This window comes from Martes martes, assembly GCF_963455335.1.
Source record: "Martes martes genome assembly, chromosome: 5".
In the NCBI taxonomy this organism is placed as follows: Eukaryota; Metazoa; Chordata; class Mammalia; order Carnivora; family Mustelidae; genus Martes; species Martes martes.
The window spans coordinates 9,802,586-9,816,996 of NC_137892.1; the positions used below are offsets into that span (position 1 = coordinate 9,802,586).

A 14,411-nucleotide genomic window follows, 5' to 3' on the forward strand; every position below is an offset into this window, starting at 1 on the left:
AACGTCCCAAGCGTTTCACGGGGACTCTTTTCTCCCCCCGAGCTGGGCTCCTGCGGGCTGGGCCTATCCGCTCAGAGTCCCAGGCAGGCAAGGTCGGCGGGTCGCCCGTCCCCTAGCAGGTCTTTGCAAGCAGAGAAAGAAGCCAGGCCCAGGAGCACCGCAGTCCTAGGAAGCCCCTCTGAGCACCGCGGCCCCAGGAGGGCTGCGGGGGCACAGGTCGATGAACGGAGCGCCCTGCGCGGAGGGGGCCGGTCTGAGGCGGGGCGGGCCCCAGAGCCCCCTGGCGGTCCGGCCCGCAGTCGCTCGCAGCCCATGGGGCCCAGCACCGGGGCCGCGCCTGTCGGCAACGGCAGGCGTAGCAGCGACACCAGGAGCCCCCCCCGCCTGAGCGGGACAGCAGCCGAGGGCCCGGGTCCTCGCCTGACCCACCGGCTCCCCCAGGACACGACTCTGCAGCCTTCTCCCGGGCCGGGACTTGGGGGAAAGTCTCCTTCACGGAAGCAATGTCCCCCCAGAAGAAGACTCCAGGGGCCGTGGGGGCAGCTCCCCTTCTCTGACAGGCTTGTCTCACAGCAGGAGGCCCAGGCCCCCGGAACGTGAGGACTTGAGGACGTCGAGCGGCGCCCTACCCCCGCCTCCGCCCCCGCCTCCGCCCCCGCCCCCGCCCCCGCGCCCGCCTCCATCGCCCGCCCCCGCCCCCGCCCCCATCGCCCGCCCCGCAAGCCCCGCCCACACTCACGCGCCGTCTGCGTCATCACCGCGCGCCCGACGCGGCTGCGTCCGGGATTTCACGGTCCAGGCTCGAGGCCGCCGGCTGTGAGTTCTCGGACCGTCGCGCCGTCCCCGCCCTCACGCACCGAGGCCCGGAGTCGCCGCGGGATCCCCGGGTTTCCCATCTAGAGACTCAGAGGCTCTCTGAGCAGCCCGCAGGCTCCTTCCCGTCTCCATTGGGGCCGCTCTGGTGGCCGGGATCCTCCTCCGGTCTGGGCTCTGGGCGGGCATTTGGGCCTCGCCTTCCTCGCACACCACCCCTCCCCGAGGTCTTGGCTCCTTGGGTGCCTCCGAGTTCCAAGGGCGCTCACCATCTGGGTACAGGGTCCCCTCCACGTCATCAGGGCTGGTGGCGTCCGCCGGGGAGCTGCAGCCCGCGCTTAGGAAGGTGGGCGGTAGGGGGGCCATGGTGACGGGCCTCCCACCTGACGCCGAGTTGCGGGCACTGGGCGTTTTTGTCCTGGTGGATGGCGTGGGGCGGAGGGGAGGGGGCGACGTTCGTGCACCGGCCCTGCGCTTCCACCCTCTGGGGGCTCCTGGGTGGTGGTCAGACTTGCAGGCGTGCTTAGAGGCTCACGGCCCATCCCACAGTGGCATGGAGGTTTGGTTCGGCTGGAACTGGGCTGTGCGGGCGTGGACTGCGGCAGACGCTTGTGGGGGCTACGCACAGGGGGCTTTGCCTTGTGGGGTCTCCTGGACCCCTGGTGGCGGCAGCGGCATGGTCAGAGGGGGCAGGGTCGGGTCGTGGGGGGTGCGCATGTGCCCTATCAGAGTCCGCAGTGGGGACACGGGAGAGCTTGCAGTGTTCTGTCCAGATGCACAGGGCGGCCCTGTGGCTAGCTGGTACACACTTGGCCTGGCATCTGGGAAGGGGTGTCTAGAGCAAGTGCACGTGGCCTAGAGCCAGTGCCTCTGCAGCTGCGCTGTGTGTGGGCAGCAATTGGGGCTTTCTGGCCCTGTCCAGTCCTCCTCCACCCCTTTCCCCAAGCCCTTATGCTATTTGCCCCCCCTTTATTATTTTTTTTCCCTGTGTCCTGGTGGTGCCCCTCCAGTTTCTCTGGAAGCAAACTGCGATTAGAGCGATCACTGAACTCTTGCCTAAAAAAGTGTCTGGAGGCACTGTGTTTCTATCATGAGAACCTGGAGGGGCTGCATAGGCCTCCTGATGGTCCAGACCTCACAGCGTTTCCTGAGTCTGTGCACCAGGATCCTGGGTGGGCAAGAGGACGTTTGAGGAGAGGTGAGATGCTGTTCTGAATATGGAAAGGAAAGGGTGTTCCCCAGGATCTTGACCATGTCCTGGGGGCACCTAGGTGTGTCTGTGCACTTGGTGATGTATGGGCCTAAGTGCTGGCCAGGCTCTGATGTATTGAGACTGTGGTGTGTCCTTGTGGCTTTTCCCCTTCTGAGATGAGGTGCAGGGATAGGTGTGTGTCTGTGTGTGTGTGTGTGTGTGAGAGAGAGAGAGAGAAATCACCAAGCTAGGGCCACATTCAGGAAGGTAAATGAATGTTCGGAGTAATTGACATGGACTTTAAAGCATATTTTTTTTTTTTATTCTTGTAAACTTAAGGAATTGGGAAAAATGAAAGATTGATATTCCTGGGCAGTTTTCTTCCTTTACTAAGGGAAATTAAGCATACTGTCAAAGGACATTTGAGTAGGTTGATTATTTATCAAGTAGTACTTATCCAATAAATGAAACATTGCCTCACATCTTAAGCCATTGTCCTTCAGATGCTCTCTTTCATTATACAACCTAATGGGCTGCCGCATTATCACCAGTCTGCCTCTCTTTCTTTCTATTTTTGCTTCTATTTCTATTTCTATTTCTTTCTTTCTTTTATAAGAGAATAGATTTTGCTAATCTGGGCATTCTGTAGCTTTTTACTACCTTTGGGGCAAATACGAGATTGAAGAACTTTATTCTTTTGCTTCTAATATATTTTTTCCCGTAAAAGTGCACCTTGCTCATTTTAAATATTAGCAGCCATGCCTTAGTTCCAGACCTCCATATTAGGAATAGAAAGTAATCATAATAAAGAATTCTTCCAAACTCTAGTTCATCCATCATTGCCATTTATACTCTTATGGACACTCGTCTTCAGGTGACCCAATTACTCAACAGACCCATCTTTATGTTCAGTCTTGCCCTTTTGGTGTTTGGTAATTTTCGTGAGTCATGTGACTTATTTCTTTAAAAGCCTACTATGTGATTGTACTATGTGTTGTAGTGTTCATTACCAAGGTGTAGATCAATGATGTTTAAATTGACAGTTACTATCAAAATTATAAAACGTTTAATAGAAAAAGAAATCCTAGCAAATTAGTAATGGTGAGAACAGTTTTGTATTACTTCTTTTTCTACATTTCAATATGTATCTGTATTTTGGTAGTAATGTAAAACGTGTTTTTTTTTTCCTGAACGGTCTGAATTTTTAAAGAGAAGTTTATCGGCCAGATCACTACATGGAGTCAGTTCATCGCTTTTAGTTGTAGTTCTGTTACTATCTTGATGAACTTGAGGAAATCACTTGTTTCAGTTTCCTCCTTTGTAAAATGGGAATCAAAGGGATAATGCTACACAAAGTGCTTTGAAAAGTGCATAGAAGACAATTACTTTTTTCATGCTAAGAAAACAAGGTGATGTGTAATAGAAAAAGCAAAACAGTAGCATCTTTCAAGCTAGTCGTCCTGAGAGACTGTTAATCCAGGGGTACCGCCATTGCCTCTAATGTAGTTCATATTCCCTAAAGTTACTGTTAAGGAGGCAGTCGCATACAACGTGGAGAAATTTGGAGTGTGGTGACCCAGGTTCACGTCTTCACTCTGTTGGCCCTATTTTTCTGGCCTTCACCTTTACCTTCAATTTCCTATTTCTAAAATGAACATAACAGTAGTACCTATCTAGTCAAGATGGTTGGGAGTATTAACTGTGAAATGGAGTGAATACTGTCATAGAATAAGCACTCAGTAAGTATTAGGTCTTACTGTTTGTAGTTTCTCCCTTATTTGCGGTTAACACTGTTGTCCCACTTGTTCAAGCTAAAATCTGGGGTTCATTTTTAACTCCTTCATTTCCTTACTCTACCACAACCACCAGAAAGGCCAGTCAACTATTACTTCACAACATAACTTTAATTTCTCCACTTCCTCTGTACTGCTGCCACTGTGGCCCAATCCAGACCACCACCATCTCTCACTTGTATCTTTCCAGAAACTCCCTAACTTGTCTAACACCTTTCTTGCTCTTGCCTGGCCCGGTTTCCACTTCACAGCACCAGAGTGATCTGTAAAAATGTGCACTGATCATACTGCTCCCTTCGTTAAAGTCCTATAGTGGCTTTCCATCATACTTAGATAAAAATCAGACACCTTTTCTTAGCCTTCTCTATTTCTCCCTTCTTACCTACATGTTCCACCTTGTGTTCTCCAGCCACGTGGGCCTCCTTTTGCACGCATCAAGTCTTCTGGCTCATTCCTAGTTTGAGGCGTTGGGTGTTGCTCTTTGCTCGGCTTCTGCCACAGGTCATTTCAGTGTAGGCTCTTCTCATGTTCAGATGTCTGGTCCTCTCAGAGGCCTGTCCTGACTACCTAAGTGGAAGTTGCTGCCCTCACTCATGCTCCATACATCTGTTGGATTTTCATCTTAGCATTCATCCTTACCTCTTTTTTTTAATTTACTTCTCATGTGAACTGAACACTTGGCCAGATTGTGGAAACCATGAGAATTGGGATCTTATTTCCTGTATTGTTGAAGGCTGCCTCTCTGGTGCTTAGGACAGTGCACACATGAGGTACTCCATAAACACTGCTTGGGTTATATAGCAGTGAACAGGACAGGTGTAGCCCATGTTCAGAGTGTTTGATTTAGACCAGAATCAGCAAATCTTTTCTTGAAGGGCCAGATAGTAAATAATCTAGGTTTGTAGACCATAAGGTCTCTATTGCAACTACCCACTTTGCCCTGGTAGCGCTATAGCAGCCACTGACAGTATGTAAATGACTGGGCATAAGTGTGTTCCAATAAAACTGGGTTTAGAAGAACAGGCAGCATGTCCCTGGTGTGTAGTTTGCTCACCCCCTGCTTTAGAGCATTGCTGTCGACTAGAACTTTCTGTGCTGATGGTTCTGCTCTTTACAATGTCCAGTTTGATAGCCACTAGCTATATGTGGCTATTGAGCACTTGACATGTGGCTGGTACAACTGAGGAACAAAAACATTTGGAACAGCTTCACTGAGGCATAATTGACATACAGGAAACTGTACCTATTTGAGGTCTATAAATCCGTAAGCTTTGGCACATGTATATACTGATGAAACCATCACGGTCAAAAGAACGATCATATTTATAATCTCCCAATGTTTATGTCCCTTGTGAATTGCTTTGTTTGCTCCCCATTCCTAGGCAAACACTGGTCTGTTTTCTGTCACTGTAGATTATTTTGCATTTCCAACAATTATATATAAATAGAATCATATTATGTACTTTTTCTAACATCTTTAAATCAATATAATTAGTTTAGGATTCATCCATGTTTTGCATCTATCAGTGGTTCCTTTCAATGCTGAGTAGTATTCCATTATGCAGAGAAGCCACAGTTTGTTTATCCATTCACCTATTAGTGGATATTTGGGTTGTTTCCAGGTTTTGGCTACTACAGATAAAGTTGCTGTGAACATTCATGCATAAGTCTTTTTTTTTTTTTTTTTTGGTGAAGATTTTGTATATTTATTTGACAGGCAGAGATGACAAGTAGGCAGAGAGGCAGGCAGAGAGAGGAAGAAGCAGGCTCCCCGCTGAGCAGAGAGCCCAATGTGGGGCTGGATCCCAGGACCTTGGGATCATGACCGGAACCAAAGGCAGAGGCTTTAACCCACTGAGCCACCCAGGCGCCCCTATGTATAAGTCTTTGTATGGACCTACACTTTCATTTCTTTGGGCTATACATGTAGGGGTTGAATGGCTGGGTCATATTTTAGCTGTAGATTTAACTTTTGAATAAACTATCCAGTTATTTTCCAAAGTGGGTTTACATTCTTACCAAGAGTAGTATAAGAGTCCAATTTCTCCACATCTTCACCCACACTTACTATCTTTTTGATTATAGCTGTCTTGGAATAATATGGCAGTTTACTGTGGCTTTGATTTGCATTTTCCTAACAACTAGTGATGGTGAACATCTTTTTATGTGCTTATCATCCAAGTGTTATGTAGAGGAAGTTTGTATTCAAAGATTTTGCCCAAAATTAGTTGGATTTTTAGTTTTTATATTATTGAATTTTGAGTGTTATTTATATATTCTGATTCAAGTTCCTTATCATATATGTGATCTACAAATATTTTCTCCCATTATGTGGCTGGGCATTTTATTCTTTCAACAATGTTTTTGAAGGAACGGAGTTCTCAGTTTTGATGAAATCTAATCTTTCATTTTTTTTCTGTAATTCTACTTAATTATAATTTATTTTAATTTAAATGGATTTGCCACAGGTGTCTTATTGGATACTAGACTGGACAGCAGCGGTTGAGAGAGAGACTCAAATGTAGTATTATCAAGGGTTAATAAATGGTGATGACTATTATTAAAAGAGCAAATATGATATGGAGCGAGGCCCCTCTGGCATTAATGTTTCCAGGAAGGCCTCCTTTAAGTGAGGCCTTACTCTTTCACGGGTGACAACAAGATGCTGTAAAAAGATTTCAAGAAGTAGCAGCAATTATTCAAAGATCCGGTGGTAGGAAAGGACACGATGTGTTTGAGGAGTAAGTGTGTGGAGGCTGCATAAGAAGCTATTCTCTTTATTTTATAGCCACATTTATTATTTTCACCTGAAGCAGAATCACTTGACTGGTTCATCCACATTTATTCACTAGGCATACTTTTTTTTTTTTTTTATTTTTTAGGCAGACGTTTTGGTTATTTCTAGAAATCAAGGATTTTCTATCATTTATACTCTTCAGAATAATGCACAATAGATTTGCCTTGTAATTTCTAAAAATGTGGCTCTAAAGGATAATAGGAGCATAGAGATAGTGCTTCTGGATAATGCATTCTGGATAGAATCCTGGATTGATCCCCCTGGATAAGGCATCTTTGAGGACATCCACATTTGGATAGAACAGTTTTTATAGAATGAAATGGAAGCATGTATTAGAGTAATTTCGGTTAGGGATCATTTGTGTCATACTCAGGCACTCTGACCCTTTGGTTTCCCATACTAATTGAAAACTCATTGAGTAATTTGGTTGTTGGGATAGGGGAAAAAAAAAAAAAAACTTAAAGGCACAGAAAGTCAGTTGGAGCAATGGGATTTTAAAATGGCTTCAACATATTAAAATGTAGCAGTTGTCGTTGACCACTTCATTGTGTCTTGTCTTTCTGCATTCTCTGGGTCCAAATCTGTTTATAGCAGCTCGTGGTACAACACCCCCAAGAGCCAACTTGTTCCACGTGTGTGACTTATGTTGGGGTTTGAAGGAAACTTCTTGGTGAGGAAGCTTTAGTTCTACTCTATAATACTAAGAAAATATCATGCCTGTGGATAAACCGATATTTTCCTGAATTCTTTTCATGTGTTATTCACAAAGTGACTTGATAAAATCAGGCCCATTTTTTTTTTTTGTTTTGTTTTGTCTTAGAGGAGTCTGAAATGATCAAAATCTGAATCAGATTAGCGAGAAATAGCCTCTGTTCTCTCTGGTGTTATCTCCACACTTGTGAGTGTACTTTGTTTCTTTGTCTGTAAAATGGTGGTCAGAATCCATACCTTGTAGAGTTCCCAAGTAGTTTCTTATGGTTCAGAAGAAGAAAGTATTTTTTGGTACTTTTAGGTACAAAAGCCAAATAGTTATGTTTTCCCAGGTGAAAGGAGGTGTAAAGCAATAAATGGAATTTTATTTCTTTGAATTTGATAAGGATACATTTGCATGCAAAAGAATGGATGCTATCTGTCTCATTCCGCTCTGGCTGCCATATCAAAATACCCTAAATTGTGTGGTTTAAACATCAGACTTTGATTTCTGACAGTTCTGGAGACTGTGGATGCCTATGATCTGGGTGGAAGCCATTTCAGTTCCTGGTTGAGGGTTCCCTTGGCTTGTGGTGGCCATCTTCTTCTGTGTGTCCATGGGAGTGCGAGGAGACCAGGGAATGGAGAAGAGAGGGAGAGACGTGGAGATGGAACTCGATATCTCTGTTCTCTTCTTAAAAGGGCACTAATCTCATCCTAGGGGGGCCTCAGTTTCATGACCTCATCCAAACCTAAATCAACTCCCAAAGACCCCTGCCTCCTAATACCATGCATTGGAAATTAAACCTTCAGCATATAAATTTAGGTGGGACATAGGTATCAGTCCATAGCACTATGCTTCCAAGTAGCCAACTTTGAAGGAAAGAAATATCAAATAACTTAGAAACTTGAACAGAATGATAACAATAATTGTTTATAATTTATGGGATAATAAGAAATTTTAAAACTTCTTTAAGTGAATACCTAACTACATATAATACACATCAATTAGATGAGGTAAGTATTATTAACTTATTTTAAAGAAGGGACTGAGCCCTGCCAAGGCCACATGCAGTAAGCAGTAAAGCTCGAATTTGGGCCAGATCTCCCAACTGTGTTTCTTTTTCTAACTAGATTATAGATGCTTTTGTTACTATTTCTAACATCAGGCATAGGAGAGAGTAGGTTAGAATTCCATATGACCAACTGAGAAAAGCACATATGAGGTTTTCCTCCTGAGAGGTAATTTTCTTCTTTGGGGAGCGGAATCTCTACTTTCTCCTTCTACCATTGAATGTTATGTTCACTGCTGCCATTCATTAGGTAAATTTTAGGTAACTGCTTTAGTGAGGGTTCTCCAGAGAGAGAGACCAATGGCAGTCCTGTGATCTGCCATGTGTAAGTTGAAGACTGAGGAAAGCTGGTAGTTCAGTTCACCTCCATCTTTTCCTGAAGCAAGATGAGATGAGATATTCCAGCTCAACAGTGAGGCAGGAAAAAAAGGGGCAAACTTCTCCTTCCCCCACCCTGCTCTGTGAAGGCCCTCAAGAGATGGACTAGTGCCTACCCACTATGGGGAGGACCATCTGTCCTATTCAATCCAGTGATATAAATGCAGTCTCATCCAGAAATACCTCACAGACACACCTAGAAATGTTTCATCTGGGCACCTTGTGGGCAGTCAACTTGGCCAATAAAATTAATCACAGTAAGTATTAACGAATAGTGACAATAAATGATGCAGTTGCTAGGCTGATTACCTTGGAAATGGTCGATTTTAACGCCTTCGTATCTGTCATTTTCAGAAGTATTATACAAGGAACTCATCATCCTTCTGGTGTTCCTTAGCCACATCTGCTTTCCAGGCTGGTATCTTAGTCTTACTTACTGTCAGAAAGCTTGGCATCTTCCACAAACTTAGAGAATTATATCTCAGAGTTACATGTTTGTGCATTGAATTCTGTGCCTCTCTGGACAGTCCCATTATTGGCACAGCTAGGTGAAACTCTCTGAATTCAGAAAAAGTTTTATGCCATGAAACTTGAGTGTGTGGGAAAAGTTTTGCTTCCATAGTTATATTTCCTTACAATGTGAACACAACGGTGTGTTTTAATGGGGCAAAAGAAAAATTATGACTCGAACACTCATGTGTTAGAACAGAATGAATTGTTTATTTATTTATTTTTAAAGATGTTATTTATTTGACAGAGAGAGACACAGCGAGAGAGGGAACACAAGCAGGGGGATTTGGAGAATGAGAAGCAGGCTACACGTAGATTTGGGAGCCCCAAGCGGGGCTCCATCTCAGGACCCTGAAATCATGACCAGAGCTGAAGGCAGATGTTTAATGACTGAGCCAAGCAGGCACCCCTAAATTGTATTTTTTATAAAACAAAACGTAAGGACAATCATATGTTTACACATTTGGATAAAAGTTAATGATCAGTTTAAAGTAAAATAGTTAAAATAGAGAATTGCAACTTAGAGACTGAAAATTCACAAGTCACAGGTACTAAATAGTGCAGTTGTTGCTTCCGTTCCAGGGGAAGATGGCTATGAAACAATCTGTCACTCTCTGTGATTTCACCATCGTTCCAGGATTTGACTCCAGGAAGGGTCTGCAGGACAAACCGTGAACCATTTCCACAAAGCATCCCACCCAATCCTCCATAGTGTTCCATAGACTGGGAGAGGTGACACAGCTTGATGGCATCTACAATAAAGGAGACCTCAGTAACTGAGATGTCTGAGTCCTTTCAAAGTTCTTATCATGCCAACCAGGACTTGGTGGCTGTTCTTTTCAAAGTAAAGACGTCTTTAGAACCACATAGCAACATAACAGAAATATGTGATTATAAAGCTTGCCTTCCTAGAAATTACTAGTAGCTGAAACTATACTAGATTTCAGTTTAAATTGCCACTAATACAGGTTTTTAAACTATAAAATATCACAGAAATAACTGGATATATGACTAACACCAAGTTTATATATGTCTATGTACATGCACTTACATGTACATACACTTGTGTACACAGTGCTTGAAGAAATGTATGCATATTTTGTTACTCTGATTCACTGTAGTTCCATGACTCATACCTCTCTCATCCCCAGAGCATTTGGCAAAAAACTCTATTACGGACTGAATGTGCCTTCTCAGGAAACTCATGTTGAAGTCCTGATCCCCTGGGTTAGATGAGGTCAGGAGAGCAGAATCACCGTAATAGGATTAGTGCCCTTAAAAGAGACCAGAGAGATTACTCGCTCTGTCTGTCTCTGTCCCCCATGTGAAGAGAGTACAGCTGGCAGACAGCCGGCTATAGATGTGAAAGAAGGTCTCAGCAAGAACGGAATCTGCTGGCACCTTAACTTTGGACTTGCCAGCCTCCAAAACTATGCATACTAGGTGTCTAGATGTCTGTGGTTCACTCTGTCCAATCTGTTATTTGTTACGGTAGCTGTAGCTACCTTTGAAAGACAGTTTCAACAAGGGTAAAGCTTGCTCTCCCACTTGGTATCCTAAGTGTTGGAGATCTCAGGGACTGTGGCGTTCCTGGTGTGCGCACAGAGCCCACAAGCTGGATGCTCAGTTTGGTATTAGCAACTGCAGCGGTTTTCTGAAGCAGCTTTGGATGGGGGTGAGGGTTGGCCTTTGCTTACTTAATGGAGGACTTAGCTACAGTGTGGGCGGCTGGAAAGGGAGCAGAGGAAACTCCTTTCTGTCAGCCACCAGGAAAGGGGCTTTCAGTCAACACAGCCCAGTTTATTTCATAATTTTTTTCTGTCTGAATTTCTTTACCTAGGACAAGTTTGGATTAGGAACATCCGACCAACAGTAGAAACAGTCCTATCAGCACTGTGTGTGGGTGCTGTGCTGAGCAGTCTTGCCCACGTTTTGACAGAGAGCTGTCCCATGGCACAACGGAAAGGTAAAACCTATTTCTGGATGTTTGTTCACTTGTGTGCGGACTCTGAAAATGGAATGTATGTGTGCCCACATCAGCTCCCATTTCAAAGATGTGGAAAACCCAGCTTCCCTGTGGCCTTTTGCTTTCCTTGTTTGCCTGGATCCTATTTTACACCTAGGAGAGGTTATGTATTTCCTCTCCTACCCCTGCATTGACCCTCTGGAACCTCAGCTTTGGCAGTAGTCTTTGCTAGGTTAGAATACATCTGAATCTGGATAGACGTGGGCCTGCTTTCCATTCTCATTTTACACATTCTGTTTCTTACCATGATGGCTCCTGAGTTTGATGACCACACCCTTCCCCTCTGCATGAGGAAGGTGAGAGGGTGCTGCAAGACAGAGCTTCTCAGCCATTAGAGATGTCTCTGCTACAGTCACCCTTTCGGCTGCTAAGCAGGTAGGTGGCTACCAGGGCAGCCAGAGAGCCTCTGTTTAGCAGGGTGTGCCATGGATGTGTAAATCCTATCCCCTTGTCTGGGCCATGATGGGAGAACTGTAATGAAACCCCGCCTTGTAAGGGAATATTAGGGACAGGGCACTGGTGATTGACCTTGTCTACTCCACAGTGCTGCTGAAAAGGAATCATGATCTGAGGTTGCAACTGGTGGTTTTGACAAAGAAGAAAGTCCGGCCAACCTCAAGGCCCACAGTGATATTCCAGAAGCCTGCATGGGTCAAGTGGAGCAGAGGAACAAAGCATAACATGTAAGGAGAGGTCTGCTCTCATATTTATGTATGTACCCTACTTATGTGCTCCAGAGCCTCACTGGGCATGTCACACTACCATGTTGTTTTCCACATAATCTTACTCTGTTCTTTGTGCTAGGTCAGATGGTTCTATCATTTCACAGAGAGGGCTCAGAAGTTAAGTGCTAGGACCAGGGTGCAGAATTTAATTCCAGGGTCCCCAGCACAGTTCCCATTCTCCTATGTTACATAGATTCTCATGTTTATTGTTTTATTTCAAAATGATTGCCTCACAGAAAGAGGAAAGACAGGCAAAAGTAAAAGTATTTCTCCCTTAATCTCAGAAAAGAATGTATACCCTTTTACAACGGTCTGGTGTGATGACATTTGTGTTAATGAAATGCTCGCATTGATTCTGGCTGTGATGGTTTTGAGTAAATAGAGGATCACACTCATCCCAGACCAAAGGGACAGTAGTGAGAAGCTTCAGCTCACCCAGTGGTCAAAACCTGGTTGTGACAATAGGACGTAGAAGCAAGGTGCAAGCTTAAAACTAATTTTCTTGTTTCTTTGCAGAGCCCCTGTCCCCGAGGTATGTCTTCACAAATTAAATACTGCAGGTGTTTTGGGAAGACAAGAAAGAAACAGCTTATTGATTACAAAATTGTATAGACTAGCCACAAAAGGATTAATGGTTACATTTGAATAAGCTAACTTGTAAATTTGATATTTTTTTTTTATAGCCTTGAAATTTGAATTCTATAAAAGCTTTCCTCCAAGCCCTCATTGAGTATCTGGCTGCCCTGCTCTCTGAAGCAAGGCCTGAAAGCCCGCATTTTAATGCTTTGCTAATTTTAAATGTTTGGAAGTGACTTTGGCACAGTGGGCTTCAATTCAACTGAAGTGCTTCGATGTTTTTCTTCATGAAGTGACTGTAACAGAAAAAAGGATGAAAAATTGCAGTTCACCAGGCTTAAATCTTTTATCCTTTTCCTTTCACTTGACAGGCATTCTCTTCCTATGATCTCTGTGAAAATTAGGAATGACCAGATTCAGAATGATTTAGAGGTTCCAAAATTAGTACTGTATCTCTTGGTTAATATGAAGTTAACTTCTAAAGAGAGACTACCTACAGGTTTTTATGTACACAGTGTTTTCTGAGTTGTTGAAAACAAAAGATCAAAAATATTTTTCTTCAGTTACCTGTCTACGGTTTCATTTTCCTACATCAGCACACTTGTATTACCACCTTAAACTCTCCGATATGAGCACTGTTAATTCACTGACTTGATACACTGCTACTGAAAATTTACTGTGTGGAAACAGGCTAAGCCCCAGGCAAGGACTGATGGGCCTATTCCTCAGACCTCTGAGGAATTCAAATGGAGACCCAAACACACATTTCATACAAAAACATATGGACAAAAGCAAATAATTTTCATTTACTTGTATTGTACTACAGGTGATTATTATACACGTAAAGAAAATGATGACTCTTGATTCTGAGCCAGTTTGCTGGGATGGAACCCAGTGGCTTAGTAGTTTGGTATTTAGCTCTTTATTTTTCCTTTTCACAGCTTTACTGAGAAATAATTCACATGGCATAGTATATTCAGAGAATGGTGCCTCTGTTGTTGCAGTCAATTTCAGAATATTTTCATTCCCCAAAAAGAAACACCACACCCCTTCATCATCATGTCCCAGTCACCTTATCACCTCAAAGTCTGGGCAAACACTAATCTTCTTTCAGTTTCTGTAGACTTGTTCACTCTAGACGTTACATATAAATGGGACCATAATAGCATGCGGTCCTTTGGGAGTGACGTCGTTTAATTACCACGATGTTTTCAAGATTCATGGGTGTTGTTACAGGTAATTCTCCATTGTGTGGATATACCACGATGTGTTCATTCATTCACCAGGTGATGGGCATTGAGCTTGTTTTCCACTTTTTAACTCTTCTAAATAATGCTGCTGTGAACCTTCACGTGCATGTTTTTCTCTGGATATGTGTTCGTATTTCTTGTTTATGTACCTGGGAGTGAATGTAGGGTCCTAGGTAACTCTGTGCTTAGCCATCTGCAGAACGTCTGAACTAGGTCCCAAAGTGACAGCACCATTTGACATTCCCACTAGCAGTTTATGAGAGTTGAGTCTATCCGTGTCTTTGCTGGCACTTTCTATGTCTTTTTTGCTATAGCCATCCTGGTGAGTATAAAGTCACATTGCATGGTTTTGATTTGCCTTTCCCTGATGGCTAATGATGTTGAGTATCTTCTCTTGTGCTTATTGGCCACTTGTATACCTTCTTTAGAGAACTGTCCATTCATATCCTTTGGCCACTTAAAAACTGGCTTATTTATCTTTCATTGTGACAATTCAAAAACAATTCTTCATATACAAATCCTTTGTCAAATATATAATTTACAGAAGTTTTCTTCTATTCTATGGGTTTTCATTTTACTTTAATAGTA

General features: G+C 43.8%; 1 protein-coding gene across 1 annotated transcript; it reads left to right on the forward strand.

Moving 5' to 3' along the window:
• Positions 1–312: 312 nt before the first annotated feature.
• LOC308342656 (uncharacterized protein) lies at positions 313–13,859 on the forward strand (the record flags this gene model as incomplete). Its single annotated transcript, XM_080803236.1, has 6 exons — positions 313–485; positions 724–816; positions 1,824–2,011; positions 11,087–11,212; positions 11,817–11,955; positions 13,810–13,859. 6 exons carry the CDS (start codon positions 313–315, stop codon positions 13,811–13,813), a joined length of 723 nt encoding a protein of 240 aa, XP_080659362.1. The 3' UTR covers positions 13,814–13,859.
• Between the last annotated feature and the right edge of the window lie 552 nt (positions 13,860–14,411).